We start from the raw sequence: 22,106 nt of genomic DNA, 5'->3' as shown, positions 1-22,106 counted from the left end.
AGCAACAGGTAAAGCCAGCTAAAATGAAACAAAGAGCTGCTGATGCTGGAAATCTGAAACAAAAACTGAAATCACTGGAGAAACTCATATGGGTTCCCAAGAATGGTCACTGGACTTGAAATATTAACTCTGCTTTCTTTATGCTGATGCTGCCCTGACCTGTTGAGATTCTCCAACAATTTTTTGTTTTTGTTTCAGGTGAAACTAGCTGTATCACACAACTACTCATCGTCTAACTCGTGCATTATACATGATTACACCTTTACAATTCACAATCCACTTAAACAACCTAATCAGAAGGCACATGACACCAAGTTAGAGTCCAATAGGTTTATATGAAATCACAAGGTTTTGGAGCAGTGCTCATTTGTCGAGTGAAGGCAAACATTTCACCTGATGAAGAAGCAATGCTCTGAATGTATGTGATTTCAAATAAACCTGTTGGACCATAACCTGGTGTCATGTGACTTTTGGTTTTGTCCACCCTGGAGTCAAAAAGAGTGGTGCTGGAAAAGTACAGCTTGTCAGGCAGCATCTGAGGAGAAGGGGAATTGATGTTTCGAGCATTCTCTTCACCAGGAATGTCCACCTCAGTCCAACTCCAGCACCTCCATATCAGTCTGATCAATCAGCATTTTCTTCTCATACAGTATAAAATGTTGTTTGACAAAAATTCCAATGAAAAGTCAATGTCCTGATGAGTGCAAGGCAAAAAACGTGCTTTGAATTATTATAAACCATAGCAGCTATTACTTGATTGAAAGTTATACAATAACATGTTTTACACAAATTCCCTTATAAACATTTGGGATTTTGCAATGTTATGCAAGGTAAGAAATTTAAATTATTTTATACATTACAGCTAGGTATCAAAAGCAAGGATGTCTTTTTAACAGAAATATTACAGATCCTGAAATACGAACATGCAGATTAATTAAGGCCTCTGTTATAGAAATTTGTAGTCGGCCCAGTGATCTGTGCTGGTTGAATAAGCAGCAGATTCCAGATTCCTACCATCCAGTGTGTTAAATGACTTTTCAATTCCCCTCTAATCTATCCACCAATTATTTTAATCTATGTCCCTTGGTTACTGACTTCTTTGTCTTGGTCCCTCATTTTTCATGGAGCTCAGAGAAAAAAAATGGCACAGTGAAGGGATGAAAGAAATAACACTGCAATTGCAAAATGAAGACAAAATAAATTGTAGTTCATCAGACAAATTCTGAAGCTAGTATATATTAATTTGCATGCTTGCACTTTGAATTTTTATGATTTTCATGTGTTCGACTTTGAAGTGATCAGTCCAGAAAACATTGCCAGCTAATGTGTGTGGATGTCTTCTCATGCTGACAAGGGGGTGATTGAGTTTTTGGCATTTGACCATTGATGTTGGAGGCAAAAATGCAACCACAACAAATAAGAACTAAGAAAAGCTAAGCATTCACTGTACATACAACTAAAAATAATATCATTATCACATTTTTCTCACAACTAAAAAGTTGAGATATGCATGATTGAAATACCTGTAGTAAAATTCATGCCTTATCACTGTCAGCCAATGACCATCGACCACAAAAGAGAGTCTAACTATCACCCCTTGACATTCAATGTCATTATCATCATTGAATGCCCCACTAGAAACATCTTTGAGGTTACCAGTGACCAGAAACTTTACTGGGCCAGCCAGGCAAGTACTGTGGCTGCAAGAGCTGGTCAGAGCTGAATTACTCATGTTTTGACTTCCCAAAGGCTGTCCATCATGTACAAGGCACAATTCAGCAGTGATTTAATATTCCTCACTGGATAAGTGTAGCTCCAACAACACTCAAGAATCTTGACAGCATCCAGGACAAAGCAACCAACTTTAAACATTCACTCTCTCCTGTAATAGCAGAATGTACACTGCCACAACTCACTGAGGGTCCTTTGTTAGCTCCTTCCCAACCTGTGACTTTGCAACGTGGGAACAGGTGTAGGCCATTCAGCAAATCAAGATGCGCAGCCATATGGTCATGGCTAACTGAAAACTTTTACCCATCGCATTCCCGTTATCCTGTACATCACCAGTAATCTGCCAAATTTACTTAAAAACTGAACTTCCACACCCCCATGTGAGTAAGAATTCCAAAGGTTAGAATCCTGATTAAAATGATTCTCCTCAATTTGACCAAAAGTGACATCCTTCTTCTTTTTAAATTGTGCCCCCTGATTCTGGACCTCCCAGTCAGGACAAGCACCTTCCGCACATTGATCCTGTCTGTTCCTTTAAGTATTTTGTAGGTTTCAATGAGATCACCTTTCAATTTTCAAATTTCTAGAAAATACAGGCCCCACTTTCCCAGTCTCTCTCCATAGGACATTTCTGCCATCCCATGAACAAGTCTCGTAAACCTTTGTTGCATTTCTTCTATGGCAATAATATCTTACCTGCATGCATTACTCCAGGTGTGGTCTAACCAAACTCCTATACAATTAATATAAGACATTACTATTCCTGTACTCAAATTCTCTTGCAATAAAGGCTAACATTACTTTAGCCTCCCAAATATGGCATCTGCATGTTAGCCTTCACTGACTTATTGACAAGGACACCTAGGCCCCTTTGTGTATCCACACCTTCCAACCTCTTACTAATTAAGAAATACTCTGCACATGTGTTTCGTCTACCAAAGAGAATAACCTAACATTTTTCCATCTTACATTCCATCTGCCATGTTCTTGCATATTCACCAAGCCTGTCCAAAACCTCCTGAATCTACTTGATATTTTTCTCTCTACACACATTTGCACTTAGCCCAATTATTGACATATATTGTGACAGCTGGGATCCCCAAGCCTGATCGTTTTGGTATCCGTTGATTCACAAATGGCAATATGCTAATTATCCATTTATTCCTACTCTGTTTGTCCATTAATCATTAATCAATGTCAGTACATTACCTTCTATCTTGTGTATTTTTTCAAACCAGCCCTCTGTGGAGGACTTTATCAAAAGCTTGCTGAAAATCCAAGTATATCCATCAGATCTCCTAGCAATTTTATTTACATTTTTAAAAATCTTGAATGAACTTGTCAAATATGATATCCCATTCACAATTCCTCACTGATTATCCTCAATCAATTCATTATTATCCAAGTGTATTTATTATATACTTTATAATAGGTTCTTAGCATTTTACGAACAAGGTTTGTAGTTCCCTGTTTTCTCATTCCCTTCTTAAACAGGGGGATGGCATTTGCTATCTTCCAATCTTCAGGAATCATTCCAGATTTCCAGTACTTCTAAAGGAAAGGGAAGATGATGCATGGAAACACGAAATTCCCCTCCAAGCTACACACGATCTGAGTTTGAAACTAATTAGTTCCTTCACGTTTGCCAAGTCAAACTTCTGGAACTCCTTTCCTAGCAGCACTACAGGTATACCTAGATCAAGTGAATTAAGAATGTAATTCACCATCCCCTTTTCCAGAGTGATTAGGGATAGGCAATAAATGCTTGCTTAGCCAACATCTCATGGACAAATAAATAAGAAAAATATTTTCTTTAGTGGTAATATCTGAAGTCCTCAATTGGAATTTCACTTGGTTTATTTTAGCTTGGTTTGAGGGCAATTAGCAGAAATGGCTTTACTCCTGGTCTGCTGGAGCTGTACAGCTCTTTTGCTGAAGCAGGCCAGCAGGAAAGTTGCCCTTCAGCTTTTTATTTTGGGCTGCCTTCACACCAGTCTGAGTGTATAACTACATACTTTAGTATCCTATGTGTTAGAAACCAGCTCTGCTTAGTAGATCATCACAAATAACAAAAAGACTGAAAATGCAGTGGAAAATTAGAATCCAACCATTAACCAAATACACCTTATGTGGTGTGGCAACGCTTATAAGCAATTTTCATGGAATTCAATATTTAAATCAACACCTTGCATCTGCTTTCTCTTCTGATTTGCTGCAGTATGGTGTCACTTCAAGCAAATCCAGATATAAAATTCATCAAATCTGAACAAAGCAACCATCACCTGAGCTCAGCTTTGTTGTCCAGTCCAGACAGACTTCTCACTACCCTTTGGCAAAACCCATATGACAGGAACAGCACAGCATTCTCTGATATATGAGCCATTAGGGCAGGAGTTGTGCCTTGGTAGAATCCCCGAACGCCACGTTCCTTATATGTCTTCACAGTACAGTCCAACACATTTTTGTACATGTTCGGAAAGGTCTGCATCTTGACTTTTACAGTATCGAAGGGTTGTCCTGTATAAACACAGGCAACTCCACCTGAAAATTATAATATGCATAAAGTTAATAAACAACCTCAACATTTTTGGATGAAAAGTCACCAATCTCAAACATCAACTCTGTTTCTCTCTCTATAGGTGCTGCCTGACCTGCTGAGCATTTCCAGCATTTTCTGTTTCTATTTCAGATTTCCAGCATTCCATGGCTTTTGCATTAGTCTCAAGTTTGTGGAATCTATTGTTACATTGTTCCACTCATTCATTCTCCATATCAAACAGACCCTTCTTTCGTTGCTGTGACTTCAGTTACAGACACCAGCCCACCAGTATACTGGTTGGAAAGCTTTTAGCAGGGATCTTAATTAATATAGGATCGCAAACATTGGTCCTAATAGCAGGAGAGACAAGAAGAAAAAAGTGTATGGTTAAAGTGCAATTTGCCCAAATTCTTGTAGTTAACTGCTAAATGCCAGATTGACTAGTCTGAGTCATTTTAGATTTATGGTTTGTGTGCGCATTTTGTGAAATGTTATTATTGATATCAAAGTTCTTCCAAAAGGATTATAGAACACTATCAAATACATCATCAGTGCTCCCGTGCTATCTCCAGACAACCTTAAGTTAGAACAACTTGTTCCCACATTACTACTAGAGCAATCACGTTTCTGAAACTAGTGTATTGTAGCACTGCAGTGCACTGAAATCACTCCACTTAATCCAAATCCAGCTTTCTCAAATTAGTTAGTATACAGTTAGGATGAAAATGTCGCACAAATTATCTACCTTCCTCCAATTTCTAATGTATGTCCACACCTGTGTTAGCACAACAGTTCCATTTCAGAGCACAGTAGAGTGGCCGTCCTTCCAAATGCAAATCAAATAGCACGATTCATGGCTATGACAATAGCAGTTACAGTTTCAGCTAGTGAGCTCTTAATGCACAATTTCAGAAAAGAATTGCAAAAATACAAAGTGTAATCAAACAGATGAATGAAACATAGACCTTTATCTCAAGCTAATACAAAAACTAAGTCATGCATCAGCAGTCATTTGTAGATAGGATTCTAAGGGATATAGAGCAAGGGTAAATTAAAGAAACAACTGTAGATCAGGCATGATCTAACTGAATGGAGAAACAAGCTCAAGATGTTGTTGATCTGCTTTGGTTCTTACACACAAAATAAAGCAGAAAGTGACATAAATCAGGAATAATGTTGGTATGACACCATGTTTAACTTTAAAGCATGAATGTTGTCAAGTGGCAGGAAACAAGTAGGAGGAAAGAAATTTGGATTTCAAAAGTACACTTTGTAGCTTGTATGCAATTCCAAACAAGAGCAGCACCTACTGGTCTAATAAGGAACTGAGGGAAGACAGATAAGATATGTTCTACTGTTAGCCTTTCCACAACAATCAGATTGTGCTTAGAAAGTTGCTGTAGATGTTCTGTATCTGGCTTGATCCTTCACATGCCACTGGGTTGTTGTTTGAACCATGATGATCTCAGGAATAGAAAGGAATTAATTTTAGATCAACAGGAATTGTACTGACTTCTCTTAATACTCCAATCTCTCCTGCTTTGCACCAGCACCCCAGACAGAAAAAGGTAAAAACATGGCACAAAATGCAGAAGCTAAGGAAGGGGAAGACCAGGTTTGTCATCTGTAGAGAGCTGCTCTTGAGGCCACATATTTTCCCATAATCCACAGTATAGATGTAAATCAGAAGGGAGGCTTCAAATGTGTCTCTAAAGTGCAACACTTGTAAAGTTCAGCTGGAATTTAATTGACAATTTCACAACTAGGAGAAAGAAGGGCTTGCATTTACATAGCAATTTTAGAGGTGTTCTGAAATGTGGTTACTGTTGTAATAAACAAAGTATACTTGCACATGCATCTCTTCTTGAAAAAAAAACTGTTGTTACCTGTAGCTCCCGCAGTGAGATCAATAGCACCTTGCAAAGATGGCTGAAGCACCTTCTTTTCTTGTGGCATGTTGGTCTTTGATCCAGAAAATGGCACACGTACTCAATAAATGCAAAAGGTTATATTCTAGAGAAAAAGAAAAAAAAATGAGTGATGCGCAAATGAAGCAAGGGTGATGTCAGAAAAATTGTTTTCATGCAACGGACTAGTTTAGTTTAAGGGGTAAACGTTTTAGGAATGAGAGAAGAAATTCCTCCGCCCACAGAGTGGCCAATGGAATTCACTACCACAGAAAGTGGTTGAGCCAAAGCATTGTGTGATATCCAGGAGGAGATAGGTAATAGCACTTCTGGCTAAAGGAGGAAGTGGTATGGGGGATGGGGTATTAAGCTCAATGATCAGCCCTACTTCTGTTTTTTTTCTATGATTAATTAGGATATGGAATGCACTGTATGGATATGTGGTGAAGCAGGTTTAATTGAGGTATTCAAGAGAGCACTGGATGATTATTTGAATAGAAATGGTCTGTAGGAAATGGGAAAAAGACATGAGATCATCACTAGCCTTAGGTAGTAGAACCAGTCTTAGCATGATGGACTGTAACAATTCTGTGGAAAAAGTTAAAATGATCATCCTTAACTTAAGTAATAGCAGAACAAGCTAATACCATATTTATATTCTTGTCCAGATGTCTTTGACACTGACATAGTGAGTTTGCTCACAAGAACATTTTTAGGCACCAACTGCAGGAACAGAACCACGCAAAGCCTATTAAGCAGGAAGTAGGGTATTAGTTAGTTTGGAACCCAGAAATTTAGAATAAACCAAAAAATTCTTGGCTATATCGCAGATCTTGGATGTAGCTTATCAAAAGGTATTTTATAAATTATTTCTGAACAAAATACAATTTACTCGTTTTTATAATTATTTGATTTAGTTACTTGCATCTGAGTTTTTTTGATGTTTTGAGGAACCTTGATTATCCAGCATTCGGCTATCCGAATATCTGATTATCCAGCAGGATCACAATGCTTGGCTAAACTGTTATTCGGCATTTGATTATCCAGAACTCGATTAACCGAATGAAATACTCTCTGCCTGTGTCCTTCGGATAATCAAGGTTCCTCTGTAGTTAACTGCAACCAATATACACAGTTATTTAGCACCTCACATGCTGGGAAACAGCAAAGGCTCAGAATTTTGTCATTGTTTGCCTTTTTGTCATTTATATAAATAATTTGGATGTGAATATAGGAGGAATGCTTATTAGGTTTGCAGATGAAATCAAAATTGGAGGTGTAGTGGACAGTGAAGAAGGTTACCTGACTGTACAACAGGATCTTGATCAGATGGGCCAATGAATGGTATATAGAATTTAATTTAGATAAGTGGGAGGTGTTGCATTTTGGAAAGGCAAATCAGGACAGGACTTGTACACTTAATGGTAAGGTCCTGGGGAGTGTTGCCAAACAAAGCAACCTTGGGGTGCAGGTTCGTAGTTCCTTGAAGGGTAAGTCACAGGTAGATAGGTAGTGAAGGCGGCATTTGGTACACTTGCCTTTATTGATTAGTGCACTGAGCTTAGAAGTTGGGGCTGTACAGGACTCTCGTTAGGCCACATTTGGAATACTGCGTTCAATTCTGGTCTCTCTGCTATACGGAGGACTAAATTCCTACCACGTAAGTTCAAGATATGGAGAAAATCATAGTCTGGAGACTGACAAGAAGAGTCAATATCCATGAAGGTCAATATAGATTCATGTGTGAAAGCACCAATGTCAATTTTGTTTGAAACAAGTTTATTTACTTGTGGGACATGGATGTCACTGGCTGGCTAGCATTTGTTGCCCATCCCTAGTTGCCCTTGAGAGGAAGGTGATGGTGAGCCGTCTTCTTGACCAACTGCAGTCCACATGTAATCCTGATTGCTCCAGTTACTAGGGTAAATCTTTGTTAGCTTCTTTTCCTACACTTAATACTACGTTTAAATTCAGCAAATTACCACTTCTTGATGTTGCTCTTTTGCTATTGAGCATAATTACAGAAACATTAAAAATAAAGTTGCCATAGCCCCACCAGAGTATAGGGCTGCTCTCTCATTAGAGAGAGATGAATGGTTGTCATTTAACCAGAGGGTCACTACACTTCAGATAAGGGGAGAGCTTGAGGGGGGTCCTTCATAGTCACCTCAGCCAGTGTGGGAATTGAACCCAAGTTGGTGTTACTCTGCCTCGCAAACCAGCCGAGCTAACTGACCCCAGAAACATTAGAAATAGAAAGATGGAAATTAGACAAAAGTGAAAAGATAAAACACAAAAGTGAAAGAGCAAATGGGAAGGGAAGACAGAATTAAACAACAACAACAACAGCAGTGAGTCACTAAAACAAAAAGATTAAAAATCCAGGAGAGGCTGAAAAGGACAGGAAAATCCCAAAGCAGGTGACAGAGAAATAACAGGAAGGCCAAAACAACATAACGAACATATTTATCGATCTGGAGAAAGTTTAAGGCTGTGCATGTACGGAGCAAGTCTGGAAATGTGTTAAACCTGTGGAGTCTCCAAGAGGTGTGTAGGACTATTACAAGATACAGGTACAGCACGGTACAGTACATGGGTGGCATGGTGGCTCAATGGTTAGCACTGCTGCCTCACAGCACCAGGGTCCCAGGTTCGATTCCAGCCTCAGTTGATTGTGTGGAGTTTGCACATTCTCCTAGTGTCTGTGTGTGTTTCCTCCGGTTTCCTCCCACAGTCCAAAGATGTGCAGGCTAGATGAATTGGTCGTGCTAAATTGCCCACAGTGTTAGGTTCATTAGTCAGAGGGAAATGGGACTGGGTGGGTTACTCTTCGGAGGGTTGGTGTGGACTTGTTGGGCTGAAGGGTCTGTTTCCACACTGTAGGGAATCTAATCTAATCATACAATGTGTGAGACACAATAGGGAGTGGTGCTGGTGGCAATGGGGTGCTAGTCTCAGAGTCAAAGTTGGATTGCACCAAGGATAAGCATTTAGCCCCTTCCTCTTCCTAATTGACACAGTTGTTTTAACAGAGTATCAGACAGGAAGTGCCATGATCAATGATGTTCAGATGACACTGAGCTATGTGGTGGAGATAATTATAAACATGATTAAGTATCTGGAGAAATGCACTGGAATAGATGGGCTATGGAGATCAGTTACCCAAACAGTCAATACATTGAGCCAAAGGAAGAGGATCAGTGAAGGTGTAACTTTGAAGACCTAGAGAAAACGAATAGAAACATGTAATCTCAAGTGACCATCCTGACTTGGAAACATAACGGCCATTCCTTCATTGCCTCTGGGTCAAAATTCTGGAGCTCCCTTCATAATAGCACCCTGGGTGACCCTACAACCAAAGGATTGCAGAAGCTGGTGCAACTCACCACCACCTTCTCTAGAGTAATTATGGATAGGCAATAAATGGCAGTGCAGCCAGCGATGCCTACATACCATGAAAACACATTTTTAAAAAATGGTGGCAGAAATTAAAACAAAGGATTAGCTCTGGTTGGAGTAACTGGAAGTGTAAAAGTGTGTTATATGATTAAAACTGAAAGTGTGTCACTTGCCTGAATAGAAGTTTGGGCAAAACCAAAGAAGGCATTTGGTATGCTTTCCTTTATTGGTCAGAACATTGAGTACAGCAGTTGGGAGGTCATGTTGCGGCTGTACAGGACATTGGTTAGGTCACTGTTGGAATATTGCATGCAATTCTGGTCTCCTTCCTATCAGAAAGATATTGTGAAACTTGAAAGGGTTCAGAAAGGATTTACAAGAGGCATTTGGATGGGTATATGAATAGGAAGGGTTTGGACAGATATGGACTGGGTGCTGGCAGATGGGACTAGATTGGGTTGGGATATCTGGTCAGCATGGATGGGTTGGACCGAAGGGTCTCTACGACTCTATAATAGTAACTATTAAAAATTAATAACATGCAGACGCTGAGATGAATGTGTGGAGTAATTATCAGGAATCTTCTTAAGGGCAACTAGGGATGGGCAATAAATGCTGGTCCAGCCTGCAACACCATGTCCCATGAGTGAATAAATAAAAACAAGAGGATTAACAAAAATTGTGGAAGCACCATAAATTGTAGCTGAAAAGAGACTGAAATAGTATGGTCATCTGTTATGTACACAACTGTCAGACAGGAAAAGAGGAAGGCTATGGTGACGAGAAACCTACACAAGAATAAGTGACTGATAAAGGGAGAGAAGCAGCACTATGGCAACCCACAGCAAAATAGGAAAAGTAGAAAGAACGCAACAACAAAGTTGGAGATACATCCTCCAAAAGGAGGTTCATTTCATTAATGTCTCAAAACAAAATGGATCAGTATGTTAAAATCTCCATCAAAATTGATTTTGCGATGTATAATTTAAAAGCAGTTTCTGAATCAGTTGGTCTTATTGTAAATATGCTATTGCTTGCTGTTTTTTTTTCAGTTTCTTTCATGTATTTGTTGCAACATATACACAGGGCAACCTACGTCAGGAATCAAACCAGATCAATTCTGTTGACGACAAATGTAAAGAAACAGACGCATTGCCCTTGGCCTATATCACCTTGTGGTCAATATACTGAATATGTGAATACATGACAGAATCTGAAAAAGGTAATGTTTAAACAAGTAAACCAAGATTTACACAGGGATTTAACCAGGGTTTTCATACTTCTTATATAGAATCCCCGTTAAACTAATCTTTTTAAAACTCCCCACCCCTCCAAATTTGGTTGCTGCAGCAATTTGCATAAAATTACATTTATGATTTAAAGTAAACAAAGGAACTTTGATCTGTTTTTTTTCTGTGGAACTATGTCACAAAAGTAGATAAAAGTACTAGAAATAAATGTTAGTACTATTTCAGTAGAGTTAGTACTGAGGAGGTGCTGCATTGACAGATGCCATCTTAAAGGTGAGATGCTAAACAAAGACCCAACTGCTTTCTTGAATGGGCATAAATGTTGAGTAGAGGAATTCTTCTGGTATCTGGCCAATTATTCTTTTACTTAATCATCATCACTGAAAAAAAGTCATTTAATCATTATCTCAATGTTATGAATTGCTTGGTGTGCTTTCCAACATTAGATTACAACAGTAGACTTCACTGGTTATAACATGCTTTGGAATATCTTGTGGTCATCAGTGGCACTATGTGAATTCAAGTTTGTCCTTTCCAGCACACAGCTTTACAGACACACTCTTACAGTTACAATCTAACTCAGTCTCAAGTTCTCTCACTTTTGCATTAATTGCTCGATGTCTTTGCTCGAAAACATTCTTGACAGAACCTTCCAAACATTATAAGGCATTTGGGATAACTTTAATTCTTATTTTATACAATTTGATAATACAGTTGTTCTGATGGTATTTAGCACAGCTCTGCTCAACAATAACATAAGGAAGTGGTTTAAGCCCATGAAGTACTGAGTTCCTTCTGTTTGTTTTCTGAAACTGGCATACTGCTCAAAATTTATTGCTTGTGTAGGATTACTATTTTATCCTTTTATTTTAAACTTCCAAACTGTAATTTATGTTCATTATTATGCACAATATTTGCTTATCCTCTTTTCTCTTTATCCTTTCTAGACCTTACCCTCCTGCCATTTTTGCCTACTTTGATTTCTCATTTGGAGTCATAGAATCATACAGATCCAAACCATCCACGCCAACTTCTTAAATATTTTGCCCTTCCAAATTTCTGAATCACTCTATAGTCTTGTTCAAGCTTCATGCTGACCAGAGATATCCTGAGAGAGCATAGATGTCATTCTTGGCATCATCCAAAAGGACCAGGGATCCACTGTTGCTTCTACATTATAAACAGCAACTCCACTTACTCTATACCGCCTTCAGTCTCAACTTCCACCCAGCATACACATTGAATACTAATCTTTACAACCTTCCTTCCCATCCCACTCATCTATTTCTATGCTAATTTTGGGAAACCTTTCAGCAGATCAGCTTTAACCACCCCTCTCCACATTGCCCTATAAAATGTCTGTCCACTACATCTCATCACCCAACAGCTTATTGTGGAAGATTGTAATGATACCATGCTGGTGGGGAAGCCTGGTTGCACAATGATAACACCCATTTTCCGCTCAAGACGTCTTCCTCCAAGCTGTTCTTTTCACCATCTGCCCCAACCAGACCACCCTGATCCACCCACAAACACACACATCAACCACCCAATGTTTACTGAGGATTATCAAACCATTATCTGTTCCCATACCTGAACATCTTACCTTTTCCATACATCCCTTCATGTAAAATTCTGGTCTCCACTGCCCACACAAGTGCCATGCAAATTTCTCAATGAAATATTTTGACAGATTTCCATCTGCAGCTTCTACACTCGTTACTTTGCATCTTGGTGATTTTATCTGTACCTTGATACCTCTCAAGTTGACTTTTCCAATGCTTTCCTGGTTGGCCTTCCATTTCTATTCTCCATCAGCTTGAACACATGCAAAACACTGGTACCTGTTTCTTAACTCACACCAAGTCATATTGACCTATTCCCCCTGTGCTCAGTGACCTTTGATAGCTTCTAGTCCAACACCTTAACTTTTGAATTTTGCTCCTCATTCTCTAATCCCTCTATGGCTTTTTCTCTGCCTATCATTAATCTCCCCATACTCTTCATTGACCTCTCTAGTCCTCTAAGTCTAACCTTTTCAACATTCCCATTTCCCATATCTTTAGCTACTAAGGCCCAAGTTAAAGAGTGTAAAAAGTTGAAAGAGAAAGCATTTAAAAGGAGCTTAGGTTAAATTCAGAATCCAGCAAAGGAAGACTAAAACGATAACACAGACAGAAAATAAACTGCAAGTGCAAACGGTCAAAGAATGTAAAAACCTGACAATAAGCACGTCATTAAATATATAAAAAGGATAAAGGGAGGTCAAAGTGAACCTAGGCTCCTTAGAAAATGAAAGTGAGAGACAGTTTTGGAGGACAAGGAAATGGCATATCTTGTGGACAAAACACAGAGCTAGCACACAGGTGGAGCAGGTAATCAGGAAGGCTAATGGAATGTTGACCCTTATTCCAAGGATTGTTAGAGCATAGGAGTAGGGAAGTCTTTCTGCAATAGTACAAGGTGTTGTTAAGACCACAACTGGAATACTGTGGGCAGTTTTGGTCCCCTTTTTTCCGGTAAGATATAATTTCATTGGAGGCAGTTCACAGAAGGTACACTAGGATGATTCCTGGTATGGAAGGATTATCTAATGAGCAAAGACTAAACAGCTTGGGACTCTACTCACTGGAATTTAGACAAATGAGAGGTGATCTCATTGAAACATATAGATTTCTTTAGGGGATTCTTGATGAAGGGCTTATGCCCGAAACATCAATTCTTCTGCTCCTCGGATGCTGCCTGACCTGCTGTGCTTTTCCAGCACCACACTCTTGACTCTGATCTCCAGCATCTGCAGTCCTCACTTCCTCCTTCTTAAGGGACTTGCCAGGGTAAATGTTGAGAAGATATTTTCATGGGAGAGTCTAGGACCAGACAGCATCATCTCAGAATTAAGTGGTGCCAATTTAAGATAGAGGATTGGAATTACTTTTCTTAGAGGGCTCAGTGTCTTTGGAATTCCTTGCCATGGAGAGGTGTAGGGGAGAGTTCTTGTGTATATTTAAGGCTGAGATAGACCATAGCCTATAGGAGTAAATTAAGCTATTTGGCCCATTGAGTCTGCTCCACCATTTTATCATGGCTCATTTGTTTCTCAATGCAGGTCTTGCTTTCTCCCTGTAACCTATAATCCTCTTAACAATAAAGAACCTATCTATCTCTGTCTTAATTACACTCAATGACTTGATCTCCACAGCTTTCTGTGGCAATGAATTCCACAGATTCACCACTCTGACTGAAGAAATTCCTCCTCATCTCCATTCTAAAGAGTCGCTTTGAGGCTGTGCTCTCAGGTCCTAGTCTTTTCTACTTGTGGAAAAATGTTTCATTCTAAATATTCTGTAAGTTTCAGTGAGATCCCCACATATCCTTCTAAACTCCACTGAGTATAGACAAGAGTCCTCAACTGCTCCCATATGACAAACCCTTCATCTCCAGGATCATTCTTGTAAAACGCCTCTGGACCCCATTCAAGGCCTTTAGATACAGGGCCAAAAACTGCTCACAATATTCCAAATGCGATCTGACCAATGCTTTATATAGCTTCAGTAGTACACTTCTGCTCTTGTATTCTTGTAACCCTCACGTAATGAATGCCAACATTGCATTTGCCTTCCTAACTACCAACTGAACCTGCATTGTGGCTTGACAGAATGTTGAACTAGGACTCCCAAGTCCCTTTGCCCTTCAGATTTCCAAAGCCTTTCCCTATTTAGAAAACAGTCTGTGTCAATTCTTCCAACCAAAGTGCAAAACCACATACTCTCCCACATTGTGTTCCTTCTACTGCTTCTTTATCCACTGTCCTATTCTGCCCAATTTCTCCCCACTTCCTGTCCCTCCACCTATCTTTGTGTGATATGCAAACTTAGCAATAGTTGCCTCAATTCTTTCATCCAGATCATTAATGTTTAGCTTGAATAGTTCTGGTCCCAATACCAACTCATCCAGAACTCCACTAGTCACTGGCTGCCATCCTGAAAAAGATCTGTTTGTCCCCACTCTTTGCTTCTGGCTTGCCTTACACCATGGGTACTTATCTCATTTAGCAGCCTTCTGTGTGGCACCTTATCAAAGTCTTCTGGAAATCCAAACAGATCAAGTTCACTGGCTCTCCTTTGTCCAATTTGCTCATCACCTCCTGAAAGAATTCTAACAGATTTGTCAGGTGTGACGTTCCCTTGATAAGGACACACTCCCTCAGCCCTATTACAGGGAGACAGATACATTTTTGATTGGTAGGGGAATCAAGAGTTATGGGGAAAGAGCAGCAAAAATGGTCGTGAAGAATGCCAGATCAACCATAAGATCATACAGCATGTAAACAGACCCTTCAGTCCAACCCATCCATGCTGACCAAGTTTCACAAACTAAACTACTCTCCTTTGCCTGTGTTTGGCTCATATCCCTCTAAACACTTCCTATTTGCATAGCTGTCTAAAATGTCTTTTAAATGTTGTCTCTGTATCTACCACTTCCTCTGGCATTCCATATACAAATCACTGAAAGAAGATTGCCCCTTAGATCCCTTTTAAATCCTTCTCCACTCTCCTTAAAAATATACTCATTGGTTTTGACTTCTGCTCTTCATCTCATCTATGCCCTTCATGATTTTACAAACCTCTATAAAGGTCACCCCTCAACCTCCTATGTGATCTCACACAGCCTTATCTCTAGAATTCCCTCCCTAAATATTATAATTCTCTACCTCTCTCTCTCCTGAATGAAGAAACCTCCTTCACCAAAGTTTTTGGTTATATGTTCCAGTACCTACTTACCTAACTTTGACAATACTCCTGTGAAGCCAGGACATTTTACAATGTTACGGTAACTGTATAAATGTAATTTGTCATTATGTGCATTTTTTTTAATGACTATATTTAATAGTAGTAGTTTTGGACACCCCAATAAATTAAAGTATCCTCTCTGTGCGAGTTTTAACAAACAACTCCATAATTTAAGATGTTTTCACCATCTTGTTTCTCATGAAATAAAAAGCATACCCATCTGTTCTGTTCTTCCCGATACACACACTTTTGGTATCATCCAAATAAGTCTATTTCCTCTTTCTCCAGTGCCTCTATATCCTTTTTGTAATTAGAACACAACGTAATACTCAAAATAAGGTTGCACTAAAGTCCCACATAACCTCCATTGTTATTCCTCTACACAACAGCCAATGTCTTATTTGCAGTTTGGCAGTACATTTTTGTTCTCAGGCAGACCAAGTTACATGTTGTAGTATGGAGCTATGGAAAGTAATTTTATAGGCTCCAAGATGTTTTTCCATTACATGGTTGCCCTGGAGTCTCTGCTGCTTTTAACACTGGAAAGCGGTGGGACAGATCTGCAGGTTGATACTCAACTTGTCTGGCTGCAATATGAATGCAACTGCTTTGGCCATCAAGTGCTAGACAGGGACTCAAAACCGGAGCTCTAACTCAGAAGCGTACTGCACTACAAGACCTCTAATTCCATTTTTTAGCCTCATTACTTCGACTGGATACCATGAATGATTTGTGAATTTGTATCCCTAGGTAACTTTGCTCTTCTAAGCCATTTATTTATCCAGTCTGCATACCCTTATTCATCATGCCAAAACGGGCATGAGGTGTTCATGGTCTTGCTTATTACAATGTATAAAAAGGAAACAGTGCTTTTAAGGAAAAGGTTATTTATTAGCTATTTGTGCTGCAGACTATGGTGGTGCAATCTGTAGCAATGCAATGAGAGATACAAATCATTTCAAGGCAGCAACAAAAATATGGTTGTCAGTTTGATTATGATTGCTGGGGCCGTTCTAATCAATTATTGAACCCTTCTCCTTTAAATCTAGGGTCATTGTTAGGAACCTTGCCGCTCAGTGGAAGATTCCCTACTTTGTTTTAACTTTTAATGGTTAATCCGTGAGAATGCTCTGTTTACGCATTATCATGCTTTGCAAAAGTGGTACGCCCACAGTTGAAAATGTAGCTTTGATAAATAAATTCCAGTCATGAGACAATACCGGTCAAGTAAAAAGGCTCGTAAGCCATATTCTTAAAATTCAGTCAAACGTCACAATTCAATTCAAAGCACTGCTGACAGTTTCACTACTTCACGGTTCTCAAGAATCCCAATGTGATCAAATTAACAATATCAATCTACAATAGCATTGGTGAAAGAGCGAAGCTTTGTCCTCGCAAACCTTAACACCACAAATTGAAGGCAGCAACCATTATGGGCTGATTAACAGAATAAAGAAACTATGGCACTTTTGATTTCTTTTCCACAGAAATACAGGAAAAAACTGCTTGTTCTTTAAAGTAGGAGATCATAACAGCAGAGGCAGAGAGAAGTACATACATGTATAAACATGGATGGTGAGGAGGGGAAGCATGAGTTTGGTTTTCATGCAAACATGGTGTAAAGATTTACGTTTACAAAGTGTCAATATAATTCTAAAACTATCTTGAAAGCAATGCACAGCCAAGTCATCAATTTTCAAGTATAGTTACTCTTGCTGTGAAGACAAACACACCAGCAGCCATAGAGTCATAGAGATGTACAGCACGGAAACAGACCCTTCGGTCAAACTTGTCTACGCTGACCAGATACGCCATCCAAACTAGTGCCACCTGCCAGCACCCGGTCCATATCCCTCCAATTCCTTCCTTTTCATATACCCATCCAAATGCCTTTTAAATGTTGCAACTATACTACCCTCCACCACTTCCTCTGGCAGCTCATTCCACACATGCACCACCCTCTGTGTGAAAAAGTTGCCCCTGAGGTCTCTTCTATATCTTTCCCCTCTCACCCTAAACCTATGCCCTCAATTCTGGACACCCCCACCCCAGACTTTGCCTATTTATCCCATCATGCCCCTCATGGCTTTGTAAACCTCTAAGGTCACCACTCAGCCTCTGATGCTCCAGGGAAAAGAGCCCAAGCCTATTCAGCCTCTCCCTACAGCTCAAATCCTCCAACTCTGGCAACATCCTTGTAAATCTTTTCTAAACCCTTTCAAGTTTCACAACATCTTTCCGATAGGAAGGAGACCAGAACTGCACGCAATATTCCATCAGTGGCCTAACCAATGTCCTCCCAATTCATGTACTCAATACTCTGACCAATAAAGGAAAGCATACCAAACGCTTTCTTCACTATCCTAACTACCTGTGACTCCACTTTCAAGGAACTGTGAACCTGCACTCCAAGGTCTCTTTGTTCAGCAACACTCCCTTGGACCTTAACATTAAATGTACCAGTTTCCACACAATGTCCCAAGATGTAATTCTTTGAGGAGGTGACCAAGCATGTGAATGAGGGTAGAGCAGTGGATGTAGTATACATGGATTTTAGTAAGGCATTTGATAACGTTCCCCATGGTAGGCTTATGCGGAAAGTCAAGAGGCATGGGATAGAGGGAAATTTGGCCAGTTGGATAGAAAACTGGCTAACCGGTCGAAGTCAGAGAGTGGTGGTAGATGGTAAATATTCAGCCTGGAGCCCAGATACAAGTGGAGTTTCGCAGGGATCAGTTCTGGGTCCTCTGCTGTTTGTAATTTTTATTAATGACTTGGAAGAGGAAGTCGAAGGGTGGGTCAGTAAATTTGCAGATGATACGAAGATTGGTGGAGTTGTGGATAGTGAGGAGGGCTGTTGTCGGCTGCAAAGGGACTTAGATATGATGCAGAGCTGGGCTGAGGAGTGGCAGATGGAGTTCAACCCTGCCAAGTGTGAGGTTGTCCATTTTGGAATGTGGAAGCTTTGGAGAGGGTGCAGAGGAGATTTACCAGGATGTTGCCTGGAATGGAGAATAGGTCGTACGAGGATAGGTTGAGCGTGCTAAGCCTTTTCTCATTGGAACGGCGAAGGATGAGGGGTGACTTGATAGAGGTGTATAAGATGATCAGGGGAATAGATAGAGTAGGCAATCAGAAACTTTTTCCCCGGGTACAACAGAGTGTTACAAGGGGACATAAATTTAAGGTGAAGGGTGGAAGGTATAGGGGAGATGTCAGGGGTAGGTTCTTTACCCAGAGAGTGGTGGGGGCATGGAATGCGCTGCCTGTGGGAGTGGCAGAGTCAGAATCATTGGCGAACTTTAAGTGGCAATTGGATAGGTACATGGATGCTCTGGACAAATGTTCGGCACAACATTGTGGGCCAAAGGGCCTGTTCTGTGCTGTATTGTTCTATGTTCTATAACCAAATAAGAAAATTACCTGATTATTGCTTATTATAGAATATCTACAGTGCAAAAGGAACACTATTCAGCCCATGGAATCTGCACTGACTCTCTGAAGAGCATCCCACCCAGATCCAGGCCCAAACCTATCCATATTTACCATGACCAATCACGTAACCTGCAAATCTCTGGACTGTGGGTGGAAACCAGATCACCTGATAGAAACCCACAGAGACACTGGGAGAATGGGCAAATTTCACACAGAAAGACATCCAGGGCTGGAATTGAACCACCATGCCATCCTACGCTGGTACTGGTTGACAGGGAGCTACAACACATGAAGATGATGTGAGTTGAGATGAACTAAAAGTTCCTCACTAAAATATTGTTATGTGCAGCACAGTTTGAATACTATTTAAGAACTGGTTTTGTTATTCTTCCTGTTTACTTTTAGACAGTCTGCCCATCTAAACAGAATGACACTACCAACTGCATCCGGGAAATTACTGCTTTTAGACCAGTACTGCACTCATTGAGCATTATCCAGCGGTCTAAAACAAAACTGCTTTCCAAAAGCAATAGATTCAGGCTCAAGAGTTTTATAAAGTCACACAAACTTTGTTGGTTTCTAAATTCACAGGTTTGTATCAACCCACTCCTTCAAAAACTCCCTTCTCTTGCCATTGAAACTTGCAGTAGGCTAACATCCCACCCCATTGCAGTGGTCATCTCACTTCAGCTCCATAAGTTTTGATCCTCCTCTGCTCAATCATTCACACAAGAATTAAGAGGAGGAGGCCATTCATCTCCTCGAGCCAGCTCTGCCATTTGACATGATCTGAGCTGGTCTGATTGTTGCTGCAACTCCATTTTCCTATCGGTCCACCTTCACCTTTGACTTTCCTGGTGATCAAACAGGAGTCTAACTCCGTCTTTCATACATCGCTCTCTGGAGAATTTCAATCACAAATGTCACGCCATGAGTAAAAGAAATTCTCATCCCAATCACAAATGAGACACACCCAATTTTTAAAATTCATTCTGGACTCCCCCACCAGGTGAAATATCCTCTCAGAATCCAGACTGTCGAGCCTCTCAGGATTTTATATATTCCAAATTCCCAAAGGCACAACATGATCACTCTTTCCTTATAAACCCTATTCTTTCATCCCATGAATCAATGAAGGAGAGTTTCTCTGAACTGCTTTTAATGCATTGATGTCCCAAGTAAGGAGACCAAAACTGTACAAGATACTTTGGATGTGGTCTTACTAAAGCCCTGTACAGTTGTAGTATCACTGCTGTATTTTTATATTCCAGTCCCCTTTAGATTAGATTAGATTAGATTTTTTTTAGATTAGATTACATTACAGTGTGGAAACAGGCTCTTTGGCCCAACAAGTCTACACCGACGCGCCATTTTGCTGGTTACTGTTTCAAGGAACTCCCAATAAATTAGCCAAGCCACAACAAGCAGATAACAATGGCAAGATGGGCAAAAAACTATTTCCCTCCGGAATTAAAATCAAATACAAAGTTATCTTGGACTGCTCTTGTTTACTGTCTACCAGGTAACTGGTAATTATCAAGGCTGACTGTACTGCGATAGTGTGGGGCAGCGTCAAGCGATTAAAATACTGAGGGCAAATTCTAAACAGAGCAAGATAAAACTACCAGCGCCCTCCACGGGGGAAAATAAAAAATTCTAGTCAAAAATGTACACTAGAACACGCTGGCCTCGTGGCCAATATAGCTGAAAAGAAGCTGTCCTTTCAAAACTAAAATTAAACTTCACAAACAACATGACACTTACTCCATCCAAAAAATGACCCCGCCATCACTCTTTTGATCATTTTATATTTAAGATCCACAGTTTGGCAACAGATTCCAACGTCCTGGACTTCACAAAGTTAACCAGCAAAAAAAAGTCACCACAAGCATTACATCTAAGAAATAAAGGCAAGATTCCAGGGAAAATCCTTACCACCAGTTTCTTCGGGAAACTAGAAAGCAGCAGGTCGTAACATAATTTATGAAGGCGGTCACAGCACAGCACAGCGTGTCCGCCTCACATGTACAGATTGCCTTCCAGCCAGTACAGCTGGAAGTTAGCAACAACCCGTGCTCCGCCCCACTCGCTTCCTTAACTTTGTGGGGACGATCATCCAACAGCATGAAATCCTATGAAATCCTATGCTCTCTATACAAACTTCCGCTTACCTCCTCCGCTCTTGCATCATGCGCCATCAGAATTCAATTCCAAAAATAAAATTTCAGACGGAGGGGGGAAAAGGGATCAACTCTCTCTGTGCTTCCAATACCTTAGGCTAATGCCTCCGCCTCCCCCTCAGCCCATATCATATCAATTGAGCCAAGACACAGTACATCCAGGGAATAGAACTACACGGGATAAATCACACACACAAAAAAACTACGTTACATTTCAAAATAGGTCCTTTCTGAAGGGGGAAGTGAAAGGGGAAAAAAGTGGAATCTGTGTTTTGGATTAATCTCAAATTGATGCGGATTTCGAGAGATACAGCGTGGTGGATTGCTGACCCCGTTCAGCATGTTTTGAAGGAGCCAGGGGTGGTTCTAATACACAGGCTGAGAAGCTCGGTGAGGATTTCAATGGGAAATGGAGAGCTGTACTCAGAGCAGCTTCCATTCCGGCCTCCTGTAAGCAGCCGCCGTGCCACCCCAAGGAAAACTAATTATTTATAGGCCGCTACTCTCATGCTCTGGGTCACCTACTGCTTTCTATGCAAACATTGTCAGTCCGAGGAAGCTTCTGCTTTCGAAAATAAATAATAATCGAGAGCAACCTCCCACCTACCATCTCCCATTTTGCACAGAAGGCACAATGAATAGGGTGAGACACGACTGACCTCCCACATCCTACCTACTTAGTATGTTTAGCTTTAAGTAGTTGAAGTAAAACATCTGTATCCCTACAATTGTTTCACTCATCACCGTCACCTCGGTCTGAGCTTTCAACTGCAATGGATTAGGAACCTGCTCTCTGCATGGTAAATAGTTAATATCAGCAGAGACAGTAATTACCATCGTTTACACAAAGAGTATAGCGAGAGCTCCTGTTTGAT

At 40.3% G+C, this 22,106-nt stretch overlaps 1 protein-coding gene across 3 annotated transcripts in view; it reads right to left on the bottom strand.

The window, feature by feature from the left end:
- LOC122550826 (mitochondrial ornithine transporter 1-like) overlaps nt 1–22,106 on the bottom strand; it is an 89,499-nt gene that overhangs the window by 14,787 nt on the left and 52,606 nt on the right. Inside the window, exons 1-3 of one of the 3 annotated variants that reach the window (XM_043692131.1) lie at nt 21,223–21,348; nt 6,157–6,283; nt 4,014–4,272 (exon numbers count right to left, since the gene is read on the bottom strand). In XM_043692131.1, coding sequence (XP_043548066.1) covers nt 4,014–4,272; nt 6,157–6,226 — 329 coding nt within the window. In that variant the 5' untranslated portion in view covers nt 6,227–6,283; nt 21,223–21,348. Of the gene's footprint in view, nt 1–4,013; nt 4,273–6,156; nt 6,284–20,986; nt 21,150–21,222; nt 21,349–22,106 lie in introns of those variants that run through there. The other 2 variants (XM_043692130.1, XM_043692132.1) reach the window with 2 other exon arrangements.

This window comes from Chiloscyllium plagiosum, chromosome 6, assembly GCF_004010195.1.
Source record: "Chiloscyllium plagiosum isolate BGI_BamShark_2017 chromosome 6, ASM401019v2, whole genome shotgun sequence".
NCBI classification, from domain to species: domain Eukaryota; kingdom Metazoa; phylum Chordata; class Chondrichthyes; order Orectolobiformes; family Hemiscylliidae; genus Chiloscyllium; species Chiloscyllium plagiosum.
This window is presented reverse-complemented; position numbering and strand designations above follow the sequence as displayed.